The sequence below is a fragment of the Zingiber officinale genome, chromosome 6B (assembly GCF_018446385.1).
Source record: "Zingiber officinale cultivar Zhangliang chromosome 6B, Zo_v1.1, whole genome shotgun sequence".
Classification (NCBI taxonomy): Eukaryota; Viridiplantae; Streptophyta; class Magnoliopsida; order Zingiberales; family Zingiberaceae; genus Zingiber; species Zingiber officinale.
The window spans coordinates 100,075,605-100,091,945 of record NC_055996.1 but is presented as its reverse complement, the minus strand read 5'-3'; the positions used below and the strand labels follow the sequence as shown (position 1 = coordinate 100,091,945).

Here is a 16,341-nt window from a genome sequence, read left to right as displayed (position 1 = left end):
TAGTTTTTTTTTTATTTTCAAAATTTTATTGTAAAGGAAACCGGAGCCCAATTGATTTGGGACGTAGGGTTTTATGGTCATTTCAGTGCATTTGAATTTAAATTGTGTCGGCGATTCCACTGTCCTAAACAAAGACCATAAAGTATACGCTATCAGTCAGCAAGGCTAAACTTGTCATTTCACTTTACCCGGCGCATTAAATACAGACAGCACAACTATGTCACGTGCCAACGGTTCAGATCCGGAACCGGAGTCACGTGACGCCCTATTTTTCGAATTCATCGAGCGGGCTCCCTTCCATTTCCACGTTCGTTCGTCGCTCCTCAAAACCAGAAGCCGAGAAAAAAACTCGAGGCCGTCTGCGAAACCCTACCTCCTAGATCCTTTCCATTTCCTCCTTCCTCTTCGATTCATCCATTCGCGGCGGCGATCATCGGATCTCCTCATCCGTTTCTTATCAGTCCCAAATCTGTCCCTCTCGATCGGTTTTTTAATCTCCAACTCCGACGGCCCTTTTTCGGCTCTGCTTTGCTTCGTCTTGAGAAGTCGTCTCTCCATTTTTCCGGGGTGAGAGCCGAAGATGGAGTGTCCGGAGGAGGCCAAGGCGTCTCAGAAGGAGTGTGTGAAGGTGGCCGTCAATATCCGGCCGCTCATCACCACAGAGCTCCTCATGGGTTGTACGGATTGCGTCACTGCTGTACCTGGGGAGCCACAGGTCATTATATTCTGATTCGAGAGAAATTATACTTCTTATGCTTTGATATTCGAACTCGCTAACCATTTAGAGGATTCATGATGGTTTTCCGTACCTCAATAGAATTTGACGTTTCTTTAGCTGATTTACCTTTAGTTCTTTAAGTGGTTCTAGCACCTATGTGAACTTTGATTCAATCATCCGAGCAGGCTCTAGTTTCTTTCAGATGTGACTTAGAAGCTTAAGTTTATGCCAACTTTGCTAATTGTTGATTCCAAATTTGCAGGTTCAAATTAGTTCTCATGCATTTACCTTTGATCATGTTTATGGGAGTTCAGGATCTCCCTATTCTTCCATTTTTGAAGAGTGTGTTCTTCCTTTAATTGAAGGATTCTTCCATGGATACAATGCCACTATCCTTGCATACGGGCAGGTACTTAATGTTTATTATATTTATTATAACATTATTTTTTGATATTATTTTCTTTTTTGGGACATGTAATACTGTTTGTCTTATCTATAGACGGGGTCTGGCAAGACTTACACAATGGGGACTAATTATACTGGAGAGGGTAATTGTGGTGGTATTATACCAGAAGTAATGGAGACCATTTTCAGGAAAGTTGATGCTATGAAAGCCACAACGGAATTCTTAATTCGAGTCTCCTTTATTGAGGTATGCAGATTCAGTCTTTATGGTAACTTTAACAGCCTAATTACTGTTTTTTGGCTAGCAGAATTATCACTTTTACTTATTCATTGTGATATTATGATTTCTTTCACATTAAATTCTTTCATGTGAAACTGTTTTTTAATTAAGCTTTATCTATATATATATATATATATATATAATATTATATTTATGTATGTGATTCTTTTTTTCATAAATTGTGTTTTGGCAGATTTTTAAGGAAGAAGTCTTCGATTTGCTAGACCCTCAACCTCATGGTGCTACAAGAATTGAGGGTGCAGCTATAGCCAAGCAAACAACGTCCAGAGTTCCTATCCAAATTAGGGAGACAGCTATTGGTGGGATTTCTCTTGCGGGTGTTACTGAAGCAGAAGTGAGATCAAAGGAAGAAATGGCATCGTATCTGACTCGTGGATCTATTGCTCGTGCAACTGGAAGTACAAACATGAATAGTCAATCAAGGTTTGAGTTCATCATATAACTGGTATCCAAGTATTACCAATGTCATGTATTGGTTCCTTAACATTCCTAGGAAGTTCTAATGCAGTTGCTTGTAGATCTGTACATGCATATAGGTTTCTGTTGCTATAGCTTCACTACTTGGTCAAAATGACAGTTATTTTTTCTTTTTCTGTGAATACATTGTGGTTCATAATGAATCTTAGATGATGAATATGCATGATGCCGAGCAACTAGTAATTGTTGTTACTTGATAAATCAACTACAGTTTCAAAGATTTGTATAGTAATCCTTTCGAGCACAACAATGTGATATTAGCTTATGCATAGTGCTTTATGATTGGCTAATAGGCTCTACTTTATTTTACTATTTAAAATTAACTATTGACATATTGTATCTTAATAATATGTGGGTGTTAATGGTAAAGCTACGTACAATGGATCCTTCCCTGGGGCTCCGCATGGCAGGAGCTTCGTGCACCGGGTTGCTCTTTTTTTTGTATCTTAATAATTGGTTGCTTTAGACAATTAAAGATTCTACTACTCAAATTGATATCTTCTACTACTCAAATTAGTCACACATTTATCTTGTGGGTGTTAATTTGATTTCCATTATATATTCTTTCATGTAGTCGTTCACATGCCATCTTCACAATATACATGGAACAAAAGAAAACTAGCAATGAATGTAACAGAATGGCTCACAATGAAGTAGTTGGCGATGACATATTACTTGGAAAGTTTCATTTAGTGGATCTTGCTGGATCAGAACGTGCAAAACGAACTGGGGCTGATGGACTTAGACTTAAAGAAGGTAAAGTATGCTATTCAAATGTAAAAACGTAATCTTTGATGACTAATGTTGCATCATAATGTTTAGGCATACATATAAATAGGGGCTTGCTGGCTCTTGGCAATGTAATCAGCGCACTTGGAGATGAAAAAAGGCGAAAAGAAGGTGGACATGTTCCTTATCGTGATAGCAAGTTAACTCGTCTTTTGCAGGCATGAAGCTTTCCCTCTCCATCTTTCTATTTATTAATAGTAGGTCAATGATATCAGTGTTCATGCTATAAATCATATCAATAAGTAGATTTCACTTATGCTTAGCATCATGGACATTCCACCTTTTAAATTGACATGGATACGTAACTTTTATACACACAAGATATGTGCACCTTAACACAATGTAACTCTTTTTTAGGATTCTCTTGGCGGCAATAGCAAAACAGTGATGATAGGTATGAATTACAATTTGATTTTCCTTTTTGATATTGCATTCTTCTGTCTTCTTTCTTTTACAAACTGATGTATGTTTGATCGTGGCTAGCTTGTATTAGCCCTGCTGACTCCAATGCAGAAGAGACTATTAATACTCTTAAATATGCCAATCGTGCAAGGAATATCCAGAACAAAGCAATGGTACTTCATTCCTTAAGGATAGAATATTTGATAATTTATAATGCCTCATGAGTGGATCTTACTATACCTTTTAATTGCAGATAAACCGTGATCCAGTTGCTGATGAAATGCAAAGGATGCGTAGCCAATTGGAGCAATTACAAGCTGAATTGGTATTTTGTCGTAGCGGAGGTGCATCTTTGGAGGAACTTCAGGTATTTTTCTTGCATGCTATTACATTTTTTAGAAATATGCCAGTGCTGATGATTGTACCGTTAGATTCTTCGTCACAAAATATCATTGCTTGAGGCAAGCAATGGAGAGCTTCGCCAGGAGCTGAAGGATCAAAAAATTACCTGTGATCACTTAAAACAATGGGCTCTTGATGCCCAGGTAAGTATATATTTAATCTCTATGGAAAAACCTGAGAAATTGTGACGATCTAATTGCAAATGCCACAAATTTGAGTTTATGTGCTGTAGTGAATTAAAGTTGTTTTCTTGGACCCTCATATTTATATGCATGTTATAAATTTTGAACATCTAATCAAACTCTTGCTTTAGGATATGACCACTACTATGGTGTATGTTTAATATAATCTTGTGGAACATCATTTTCTTTCCTTTGTTTTAATGAGAACTACCTGTTATTTGGTCAGGTAGAAAAGGATAAATTAATTTTGAAGATTGAATCTGCTCGCAATGGAAAATCTTGGGATGAGATTGATGAAACTGAAAAGGATAAGGTTGGGATTGCAAGTTCAATGTTGCGATTATCTCCTAGGGCACTTGTTAATGTTCTTTTATAATGATATTTGTTAAATATTGAGTAGGAAATAGATCTTATAAAAGGTTATGCTTCAAAAATTCAAGAGCTGGAAGCAGAGTTGATGAGGGTTCAAAGCTTGTCCCGTCCTTGCAGAAATCTTATGATGGATTTTCCTACTCTGGATGATCCGAGCTCAGGTTGTGATGCAAGAACTTTTGATGATTCCAGTAAGTAGATGAAAGTCCACCAGCCTAGGCTATTAATAGCATTTTATTATGAAATCCAAAAAATTTAGTTTTTTCATGTTCATTTGTTGCATAGCAAATAACTACATGATGATGTATGTGTTCTAGTCTTGTACAAAGATAGATAGATACGAAGTTTGAGATTATTCTGAATCTTCGGCTAAATAAATTTAATAATTCTGTTTCCAAATTTTTTCCAAATGTTTAAATTAATAGTTTAATACTTCATCTGTTTAAACTGTTTCAAGTTTATCTCATCATTGACATGGCACTTATGATTCTGATAGTCACTAGTTCCTTCTTGGATAATAATTCAAGTTGGTTTTCTAGGTAAAAAATTTAACATCTATTAACAGCAAGTTTGTCTTTGGGTAGACAAAGGGTTGGAGAAATGGTCTCTACTTATTACAAATTTTAGGATTGTTCTACAAATTAGATTAAAAATGTAAGGTTAGCAGTTGGATAAGTATTAATTTGAAGCGAGTGAGAGTATTGGATATATTTGAAAAAAGAAGAAAAGTTTAGCATTATTTAATTAATTTTTTCCAAAAGAAATTTCCCCTCTAATCTGTCTTGTTATCAATTGTCACTCTACAGGTTGTCAGACCATTCTTTCTAGTCTTTATAAAATGTTGGACACATAGGACTTTTGAGCATGACTAATTCTTTCCTAGGGTTTGTGTTTTCATTTTTTGTTTTTTTTTAATATGGATCCATTAAACTATTGTTGTAATCTCATGCGCCCATTAAGAAAAGTTGTGTATTAACTTTGAAACAATTGTTAATCTCTTGGCATATGTGATATCATTACCATAAAATTTTCATTCAACTAAAGTTTTTTATATCCTTGTGATTTGTTGGGAACTGGTTCTCCTCATGTGTGTATTTCTTTTGTAACTGGTTATGCCATTGAACACATCCGATGGCCTGTTTTGTTTGGAAATTGAATATAAGTGAAGAATGTTTTGGTTAGTATCAAAATATGTTTTATCTTGTATATTTCTGCCATAACTGAAGTATACATTTTAAAATTTACTGCAAAATTTTACAGGTGAAGTGGAAGAAGAACAGGAGAGGGAACACTCTATTCTCCAGCATCAACTTGATAAGGAGCTTCAGGAGTTAGACAAACGACTTGAGCTAAAGGAGGTAACTGACATGATGTTGATTTTAGCAATTGTTTAAATTTTCATGGTAAGCTTGGATAAAATTTTCAATGTGCTGTGAGCGTGTGACCATAAGTATTATAAAATTTCTTAAGGAAGAAAAGAAAGAGGATGCAGGATGACCAATTGCATTGCCCCTGGATATAAATTCAGATTATGATCGACTGTTCTCAATGTCAATATAAGAACTATAACTTCTATCTTTTGTATTATTTTCTAAGTGAAAATTTTATATATAACCTTAAATTGCACTTTTTATTCTGTGTTTATCTTTTGGGGATGGGCAAATGAAATGAAAGAAAATGAGGCATTGAAATTTGAGTTCTTAAGTAATCTGTCAAAAAAGGATGGTTAACGATAAAGATTGGAATATGTGACAAGCATTAAAATTTGTACTTTTCCATTGATTTCAATTCCTTCAGCCAATATAAACCCAACATTAGGAAAAGAGTCGTCATTTTAGCTCCAAATTCTGAATGCCATTTGCAGAGCATGTAGATCTAGTAGCAACTTATAATTGCACATCCAATTATTAGATAAAATTTGCGCTTTTGATTTGCAAGCTTGTTGATAATGGAAATCATTTTACCTATAACTTTTTTCTTTTGTTGCTGCTAAAGGCGGAAATGAAGCAATACACAGGGCCTGATACATCGTTTCTCAAGCAACACTATGAAAAGAAACTATTGGAGCTTGAGCAAGAGAAGAAAACACTCACAGTAACATTCCATGTTTATTACCTGAAGAATTTGTTGCATTGTATCATTTTTTTTTCCTTTTTCTACTGCAGAAGGAGATTGAAGAACTTCGCTTCAGCCTTTCAAATCTGTCATCCACTTCTGATGATGGTGCCCAAAAGCTTAAGGCAGATTATCTCCAGAAGCTGAATATGCTGGAGGCTCAGGTTTATCAAGAATAGAAAGTGTATTCTAGTTAGCACTCATCATTTAGTAACTAATTTGTACGTAATGTAATTGTGTTTTGAAGGTATCTGATTTGAAGAAAAAGCAAGAGGCACAAGCTCAATTATTGCGACAGAAGCAGAAGAGCGATGAAGCAGCTAAAAAACTACAAGAAGAAATTCAAAGGATAAAATCTCAGAAGGTTTGTGTTTGATAATCATAAGTAGTTTAAAAATTTTTAGGATCCATTGGTTATTAATTATTATGCCTAATTAGCTATGCCTAAGTAGGTCCAGTTGCACCATAAAATTAAGCAAGAATCCGAGCAATTTAGGTCCTGGAAGGCTTCACGTGAAAAAGAGGTTCTCCAGGTGTGGTTATTAAGCATGTGATTATTTGACTTATTTTGCACGACTTAATTCCTGGAAGTTGTTAATTGTCACATTTTTTAAGATTTCATGCAGTGATATTATGTTGAATTATTAAAGTACAATTAGCTTTCTGATGTCATTTAGTGCAATAAATGTCTTCTATTGAAATCCAATATCTACTTCCATTAGCTTAAGAAGGAAGGTCGAAGGAATGAATATGAAATGCACAAGCTGTTGGCTTTGAATCAACGGCAAAAAATGGTAAATATATTTATAAAGGTTTTATTTTATGAAATTTCGTATTGCAACACAAATGCACAATTATATCTTGCCTGTTTGAAGGTCTTGCAAAGGAAGACCGAAGAAGCTGCTCTGGCCACCAAAAGATTGAAGGAACTATTGGAAGCGAAAAAGTCCTCTCGTGATGTAGCTGGTAAGTCCAAGCTTGCAAGAGTTGATTGCATTCCCACTCTTACTTAGATCTGCTGTTGATTGTATCCAGCTATTGGAAATGCAAACGGCCCTGGAATACAGGTATTAAAATGTAAATTGTATTTCTCCTTTCTCACATGTGTGTTCATGCACACACAATCACAATTCACACACACATCATATGTATTTTCATTGATCTAGGTTACTTCACCATGCACTCTCTTGAACACTTTGTTATATCCACCTTTTGATTCATGAATCCTTGTTAAAGGCTTTGGCAAAAACGATAGAGGATGAACTTGAGTTCATGCTACAAGTGCATGAAGTAAGATCAGAGTATGAGAGGCAGCTTCAAGTGTAAGATTGATCTTCCTTGCTTTTCTTACTAAAAGTTCTCTTTATTCCTGAACTAGAGATAGGCTACCATTGTTGATATGAATTTTCAAGCCAGAATTATAGCGACACTATATTGTTGGTTGTTCTAGTAACAAAGCATGTTTCCCTCATTTTAGTGTGAAATTGCAAACACAGAGAACTGAGTGAGTAGTTCAATGTGTAGGATAGTCCCATAAAATGTGATATTTGTGAATGACATTTTCTATGAATTTTGTGCATTGTTTTTCTGTTATGCCACCAATTAGCTATTTGGGAATAGTTTTCTTGTTCATGAGAAATGCACACATGGACTGTTTTTGTAGTATTATAAATGTCCTTCACTATCCAAAAGAATCCTTTGGCATTTTAATTTTTTTTAATAAATATATATGGTGTTTGTCATACCTAATTAATCGTTTTTGTATCAGATATTTGCATATTGATCAATGAAGCCATTTGTTGTTCAAATACGAAACATCATGACAATGCAAAAACTCAGGAATGTATTGTATTAACTAAGAAAACCAATATCCATGTAATCTGTTAGATTTTAGTCTAGATGATAATACATTAATTTATCCATTTCCACATAATCTGAAAAAAACCATTAGGCTCCTCTTCACTGTTGAGGACTTTTTAGCATTAGTCTATTTTTATATAAAACCATCTTTTCTAGATACATAATCCTTTCAATGTTGTGTGTATTAGCTGGTCATCTCCTGCAGTTATCTGTGTCAAACAACACCATTCATGTGATGACACTTGAATCACCATTTGTACTTGGGGCAATGTTTGTGTTGTTTGATAAAGCTTTATAATCTGTTGCAATTAGAAAATTAAAAAAGCAGCAGATGTCTCCCATGAATTTGTTGGAAGAAGTTGAGGGAACCTTACATTCTTACATTTGAGCTCTATACGTCACAATCATGAGACAGGTGTTTCTGTGTTGCATCCTACCATTTGCATTCATCTTTCATTGCCATAAACTCCAAACGAGGAGAAATTTTCCTGACCACATCAATCTCTTAGAATTCCTTTGGTGTCAAGAGAAGTGGGCTGGTAATTTGGATATTATTTTGGGAGGGGTGATGCTGCTCATTTAAATTTGTTTTCAATTTGTTGTAGTCCCTAAATGTAAATTTGTTTAGGCTTTTTCTTGATTCACTCAGTGGCAGTGTTCTGTTAACTATACCTTTGTTTCTTTTCTATAAAAAAGCTTTGGAAAGGTCATACATTTCAGATAGCGAATCAATAAATATGTGTACAGTAGAAACTCTACAGGTAAATGACATTGTTGGATGCTTACTGCCCATGTCAATCTCTTTAGAATCAAGCAATAGAACTGTTTTAAGGACCGATTTCTTCATTTAGTTTGGCAGATTGGACCAATTTAATTGGTTTGTTGCATTTGTGGTGTCATCAATAATATTAATCACATTTCATGCTAAACTACAGAAAAGGTAAAGTTCAATAAAGGACATTGAGAAAAAAAGTCTATTGTCATTTTTTATTTTTGAAATTTCTAACTAGCTTGATGGATTTTTGTGCGGATTGACCTTTCCCCAAGTATTTTTGAGTTGATGTTAAATTGTTTTTTTTTTTGTTCTCGTCCTTGGTTTAACTCAGTAGATGGCCTATTCATACTTGTAAAAGCTTTGATGAAATATCTCACTGCTATGGTTTCTTTCCCTGTTACAATTAATAAAGATAAAAGGTCAAAGTGAATGACAAAAAACAAACATTTCTAAAGCGTGATTTCAATTCAACATATTTACAGAATATGTATAGTTATACAACATATTCAATATTTTTGCAAAAATTTGAAAAATATCACCTGCCTAAGCTTGGAAGATGGTACTTGGGACATATCGCCTGCCTTGACTCATTTTTTTTGCTATATTCAGAAGGGCAGCAATGGCTAATGAGCGAGCAAAGCTTAAGGAAGAAACTGGTGACACTCCTCAGACAATGTCACCAGGTGCCAGAAATTCAAGGATTTTAGCTCTTGATAATATGTTGAAAACTTCATCTACTACTTTGGTTGCCATGGCCTCACAATTATCGGAAGCGGAGGAGCGTGAACGTGCTTTTAGCGGTAGAGGACGATGGAATCAAGTCAGATCACTTGCCGATGCAAAAAATCTAATGAACTATTTGTTTAATTTGACATCAACATCACGGTATGCAGACACATTATCCATAATGTATATTATGTACATGATTTCAAATATTGTCACTTTCAGGAGAAATAATTGAATTTTAACTGTACCAATTTGTTAAGAGAAACTTTCTGTGACAAAATTGGCAAGATGGGTCTCTTAGAATCCATTACGGAAATGCATTTTTATTCTTCAATTGATACTAATTTGTAGGTGCCAGTTGCATGATAAGAAGGTGAGTTGTAGAGAGAAGGATTCTGAAATAGCTGAACTTAAGGACAAGGTGGTCAAACTCAATATCTCGAAGAGACAGATAGACGAGCAACTGACGGTAGCCCAGAATCACATGCAGGTTAAAATTTTGTATTTGCATTCAATTATTTAGAAGATATATTCTTTTCCTATTTGTTTTTATTTATTTTCATGTTTAATACCCATGAAAGTTAGTGTCTTTATTACTGCTCAAAATAATATGGAAATGTTGTTATCTGTTATTGATCTAAAGATTAGAATAGCCTCAAATCAGAGCTTTGGATCAAAACACATAATAAGAATTTTTCTTTCTCATTTAAGATCATATTGCCATCCTCCTAGTGTCTGGTACCTTCAACAATTTAGTTAAATTTGTTTACTTTCTTTTGTTTTGTAATTATAACTTCTAGTTAATTGAATCCCTTGAATTATTGATATTGAAATGAATTGAGATTGCGAGCATGTACTTTTTTTGAGTGTCTATTTATTTGCTATTGGTCTTTATGGATTGATCACAAGTCGAAACATGGTTAGAGCACTTATGTGTCTTGAGCTTATACTAAATTCGGTTAATATTAATCTCGTAATATTTTCAGATATATTTGATAGTCGACAATTAAAAGGGAATATTTTCTCAATATTTATTATAGCCGTTGCAGCTACAGAAGCTGCTATTGGACTTGCTATTGTTTCGTCGATTCATCGAAATAGAAAATCAACGCGTATCAACCAATCAAATTTGTTGAATAATTAATTAAAATTATCATGATCATATACTAAAAAATTCATTATTTTATTTCTATATTAATTAGATGAATAATCTAATTAATATAGAAATAAAATATAAATAATACTTCTGTTTTTTTTCCCCAGAATCTTTGTGGATCAAACTTGACTGAGATTTGAAATAGAAAATATCTTTGACTAACATTGGAGGTGATCACTTGTAGATCAATTTAATGTGTAGAAAAGTCTTGTAAAATAACAACTGGACGCAATCATAGATCTTTTATTAGCTATGTTCTTATTAAACAATGGAAACAAATTTCTAATTTCTTAGATAAGTAGAGTAATACTTCTTGCACTTGAACTTTGAACTGGATGCCCAATTAATATCATGTACAATTGTGGTTTTATGCAACATTTAGCCTGATCTTTCATTTTAATAAATCAAGATATGGAGATTCAATTTTATGACAAACTTATTGACTATTGCACTTTAAACTAAATAAATTTCTTGGCACTTTTGTTGAGTCATCACATGATGTTATATCTAAGTTCTTAGATAAGTAGAGTTATACTTCTTGCATTTGAACTTTCAACTGGATGCTCAATTAATACTTCCAGTACATGGGTTATGACTTACGAGATTGTATTCCAAATTCAATTTTCCCTTGTAGATTGTTAATATTGATATGTTTGTCTGCAATTTGTTCAATCTGTTAGTATAATTGTATTTATATCCTCAATTAAATGGTTACTTGCATTGATATCATGCACATTTGTGGTTTTATGCAGCATTTAGCCTGATCTTTCATTTTAATAAATCAATACATGGAGACTCAATTTTATGACAAACTTATTGGTTACTGCACTTTAAACTAAATAAATTCCTTGGCACTTCTGTTGAGTCATCGCATGATGTTATATTTAGGTTCAACTAATAATTCATTAAAAATCTTAAAAACTAAAGTACATCTATTATCACTTTGGTTTTATCAACTTGATATCGAAAAGCATATCCCCTACATGGATAACACATATTTAGAATTGGTCCCCCAAAGTTTATTATAGTTTAACAACTTATTTCCAACATAAGATTCACATTCTTGAAAATGAGCACTTGTCTAAATATAGAAAACAAATGGGATTCTAATATTATTTATAGAGGAAAATACTTTTTAGTATATCTTCAGGTCTATCTATATTATACTTTATTCCCGCAAGATGCTACACACTAGCTAAAAATGTGTCAATGCTAGATGATAGGTACACTAGGAACAATGGAATTTCAATCCTTGGTTTTTATTTGTAAGATTTATATTCCTTGGTAATTGAAGCCTAAAAATCTATAAACTTTGATAGCAGTCTTTGTGGATTAGATTTATTACAAAATTAAAATAGGCTATATATCATATCTATATGAAGATTTTCGTCCTAGCTTTATGTGGAATAGGATTAATATTCATGACATAGGCTTTTAAGTTTAGATAATTTTAACGCTGGCTTTGTTGGTTTAAGGCAATCTTTGACTTTTTGATCTAGGTTTGGGATTTGGATTGATGGTTCTATAAGAATGCTGCAATATAAACATACTAATGTACAAGTGTATGCTAAGATTTACAAATGCATATAACAGGACCTTTCTTAACTAATTATGCCTTTGGTATTATAGTGTCAGAGGCTTGCGTTGCATCCTTCTTACCTTTTTTCCCGAAAGGGAAACTGTTTGTGGTAACGTGTTAGGTAGTAATTTTCCAACAAAAGTAAGTATTTAATCTAAAAAACTTATTTCTTGTTTTTTTTTAAAGATCACTTGTCCTCTATGTAAAAGAAATTTAATAATTTTTCTTTACAGCTTTGGTGAGACAAGTGATCATCTAATTACAGTAGTCATTGTTATGTGGCTTATAAAATTCCAAGCGGCATTTGTGGTCTTGTGTTTGTTATTAGCGTTGCTTCTTCAGCAAAGTCTCATTAAAGAACGTGTCCTCCGTATGATGACTGAGCTGACTTAACAGTTAACACTAGTTCTTTACCCTCAAATATATTGCTTTATGCGTCCTTCATTTTCTAAATCAGATTATTATGTTCCATATGGTCGTCTTAATATTTAGTGTTGCATATGCTGGACATAAATCGGATTATTACCTTCAATTTGATTATTATTGTTCCAGAGATTATTGGCACAGAAGAACAAGACATTTGATGAGAACTCTGGACCCATTGCCAGCGTCTCTGAGGATGATGTGCCTTTGCCAACTAAGCGTAAGGTAATTTTACTATTTACAGTAGTTCAAAATTTATTAAGTAATTATGATGGACTTTTTTTCGATCCTCTATTCTTATGTTTTGAAATGAACCATGTATGCATGCTAAATTTGATCTTTTTCCCTATTTGTTTCACCATTGTTATAGAAAGTCATTCCATCCAGTAGTGTACCTTTCTCAGCCCCATACATTTGTATGTATGCATCGAGTAGTAAATCTTGTGAATCCTGGATTGCTGACTTTTCTTTCTTTTAGTTTCATGCTCATTTAAGTATTCATTATCCTGTTCAGAATTCACGTAAGACTCAGATTTCCAGTCAGAGTGTGAATAATATGGATGATATGGATATATCCGACTCTGAGATGTTGGAATCAGAAGCTGAAGCATCGGATGATGCATATGAATCAGACTCAGATTGGGTAGAATCTGGAAAGAAGAACATAAGGAAGCAGTCTCAAACCCATCGAACCAGAAATTCTAGCTCGGATGAAGGTGGTCCTATAGCTAAATCATCAGACGTTTCAAATGGAGAGTCACTGACCAAGGATGAAAATTCTGAGCTTCATCCTTGCTGTTCTTGCTGGAGGGGTTCATTCTGCAAAACAAAGAGATGTGAATGTCGAGCTCTTGGTAGTCTTTGTAGCATCTATTGCGGATGTGTTTCTTCGAAGTGCTCTAATAGAGAAGGCGGTGAAATGATTGATATGGATGCAGCAGAAATCGGTGAAAGCCTTGACAGTTTAGATGATGAGAATCGAAAATTGGTATCAGAAGGAACGAAGCTGCTGCAGAGTGCACTGAGTAAGAAATCATCAGATCTGAATGAACCGAAGTCAAGAATGCCACTATCTGATATAAAAAATGTGGTACGCCTTGGTTTCCTTAATCTTGATTGTTTTCAAATTCTCAAACTTGCTTCTGATTTCTCTTAGATAGTTTTGAATACATCTTCACTTGATGCATTTTTAGTTAAAACTGTTCTATCTTAGTCACAAGTTTGACATTCGTGCCCCTTTCAATCAGGCTAACCAAAATACAACCGCTCAAGCTCGTCGCAAAAAATGGCGCAAGTCAACGATTCAGCTAGTTCCAACTCTGCCTCCTGCAACATCCTTGCCACAAAACAGTGAAAACCAAAGGCTGAGAGAAGATGTTCCTCATCTAAGATTACCTCGAGCAATGGAGCCTCCGCAAGTCGATAACAATCCTCCATTCGGAGATAGGAACTCGTCTACAGCTAGTGATTCCGCTGCAGCAGCTGGCAATAAAGAAATGAGAAGCATGATTCCTCGAAGATCTCCGGTTCGGATGCGGAAAGCATCCGATGAGAAAGAGAACATGTAGGTTGTCATCATCGGGCAGACTTGTGAAACTATTTTTATCCACCCAATTGAGGGATCTGGCTGCGTGCAGCAGAATGAGGGACTCCACGGTCTGATCATCCTACAAGTTGTAACAATTATTTTGGATCCTGTAATTAGTTTCTGTCATTTACAAATGACGTAACTTTTCCAGTATATTTTCTATTTTATCATCTTGATCATCTATTTTTTCTATCATTTTTCTTTTACCTATCATTTATCTCTCTATTCTCTTTTCTCTCTCCCATCCATGCAACTTATTTTTTCATGTCTATATAATATATAGATAATATTTTATAAGATTTAGTTAAATTTTTTTATAATATTCTAATATATTTAAAAAAGTTAAAATAAATAATACATATTATATTTGAATTCTGTGTAATCTTAAAAATCTATAAGAATTAAAATAATGTAATCAGAATTTATTTAGATTTATCAGTAGATTTCGATCAAAATTTATTGATGGATTTAGAGACCTCAGATTCTATCAATTTTAGTTTTTATGGATTTCTGGGATTAAAAAGAGTTCAAATATGTTATTTATTATTTATTTCGGCTTTAAAGGTGTTAACATGTAACAAGAAAGAATTATTAAAAATCTTCACGTTAGACCTAATATGAAATCATATCAAGTCCAATGTGGGCTTGATATTATTCCATATCAAGCCCACATTGAGCTTGATATAATTCTATATCAGGTCCAACGTGGAGATTTTTAATGATGATTTTATATCAGGTCTAACGTGCAGATTTTTAACAATTTTTCTTATTACATGTTAACATTTTTGATATAGAATTGAGTTAGTTGTAACTCCAAAAATCCATAAAAATTGAAATGAGTGTAAATGAGATTTTTAACTCCATCAGTGGATTTTGACTGAAACCTACTGATCGACTTAGAGAGTTCAGATTGCACCCATTTTAGTTTTGGTGGATTTCTGAGGTTGTAAGGAGTTCAAATATACTATCCATTGTTTATTTTAACTTTTTGAAAGTTTTAAAATATAATAAAGAAGAATCGTTAAAAATTTCACATTAAATCTGATGTGAAATCATATCAAGTTCATATTAGGCATAATATAGAATCATATCAGGTCCCATATAGATCTGATATGATTCTATATTAAGTCCAACTTATTTCTTTTTGATGATGATATTTCCTTCTTAATACTGAGAAGCAGCTGCTTCATTTGCCAATACTTCCTTCGTTGTCAATATGTGGTCGAGAATATTGATAAATGAAGCATCATAAACAAGAAGCCAGATTTCTTTATAACGAGAAGCAGATCTTGTACAAGCAGGCCAAAGTTTTGACGGACCAATCAATAGTGAATGCTTGGTGGAGTTGCTTCATTTGCCAATACTCTCGGGAAGGTAAAATCAATACTAAGAAGGAAATATCATCGTAAAAAAGAAAATAAGTTGGGTTTGATATGAGATCATATTAAATTTAATGTAGGCCTGATATCATTTCATATCAAGTTCACGTTGGATCTGATATGATTTCATATCAGACCCAACGTAGAAGTTTTTAGCGGGGTTTTTATTACATTTTAAAAAACTTCGAAAAATTAAAATAAATAATGAATAATATATTTGAACTCCTTGCAGTTGGGACCTTGACGTCGTTAGATGGAGTGAATAGCTCGTCACCTAAATTGTCACTTCCTATGGTTGTTAGTGCACAGTAAAAATACAAAACAAAACAAACAAATATAAAACTAAACCTAGGGGGAACAACCAAGACAATCAAACCTCTAACACGTTTATGTAACGTGGTTCGGAGATCACTTACTCCTACTCCATGGCTGTCCGTAAGGTGGATGATCCCAATCCGTCGGTGCATGATTTATTGGAGAACTTTCGGCTAGCTCGCATAGCTCCTTGTAGGTGGAGAAACCTCACCACAACTCGTACAAGACCACACTAGATCACTTGAGCATTTAGAGATTCTAATTAAGGTTAACCATCACTAATTTCGTCACATTAATCAAGCATCTTGAACTCCATTAAATAGAGCTCGGATGGAAACATCCAAACAATGTTTCTACCACCAGTCGACTGCCATACT

The 16,341-nt window shown here is 34.0% G+C and overlaps 1 protein-coding gene across 2 annotated transcripts; it reads left to right on the top strand.

The window, feature by feature from the left end:
* Window positions 1-320: 320 nt before the first annotated feature.
* LOC121988472 (kinesin-like protein KIN-4C) lies at window positions 321-14,438 on the top strand. 2 transcript variants are annotated; one of them, XM_042541915.1, is made up of 26 exons: window positions 321-715; window positions 981-1,127; window positions 1,218-1,370; window positions 1,597-1,847; window positions 2,476-2,657; window positions 2,724-2,848; window positions 3,048-3,084; window positions 3,174-3,265; window positions 3,346-3,459; window positions 3,524-3,637; window positions 3,903-3,989; window positions 4,077-4,209; window positions 5,309-5,406; window positions 6,044-6,142; window positions 6,214-6,327; window positions 6,411-6,527; window positions 6,616-6,696; window positions 6,886-6,957; window positions 7,039-7,129; window positions 7,199-7,230; window positions 7,400-7,485; window positions 9,408-9,683; window positions 9,876-10,014; window positions 12,812-12,907; window positions 13,197-13,772; window positions 13,930-14,438. In XM_042541915.1, exons 1-26 carry the CDS (start codon window positions 581-583, stop codon window positions 14,248-14,250), a joined length of 3,768 nt encoding a protein of 1,255 aa, XP_042397849.1. In that variant the 5' UTR covers window positions 321-580; the 3' UTR covers window positions 14,251-14,438. The 2 variants fall into 2 exon arrangements, with proteins under 2 accessions (XP_042397849.1, XP_042397848.1); XM_042541914.1 differs by having other exon boundaries at window positions 4,077-4,239.
* The last annotated feature ends 1,903 nt before the right edge of the window (window positions 14,439-16,341 follow it).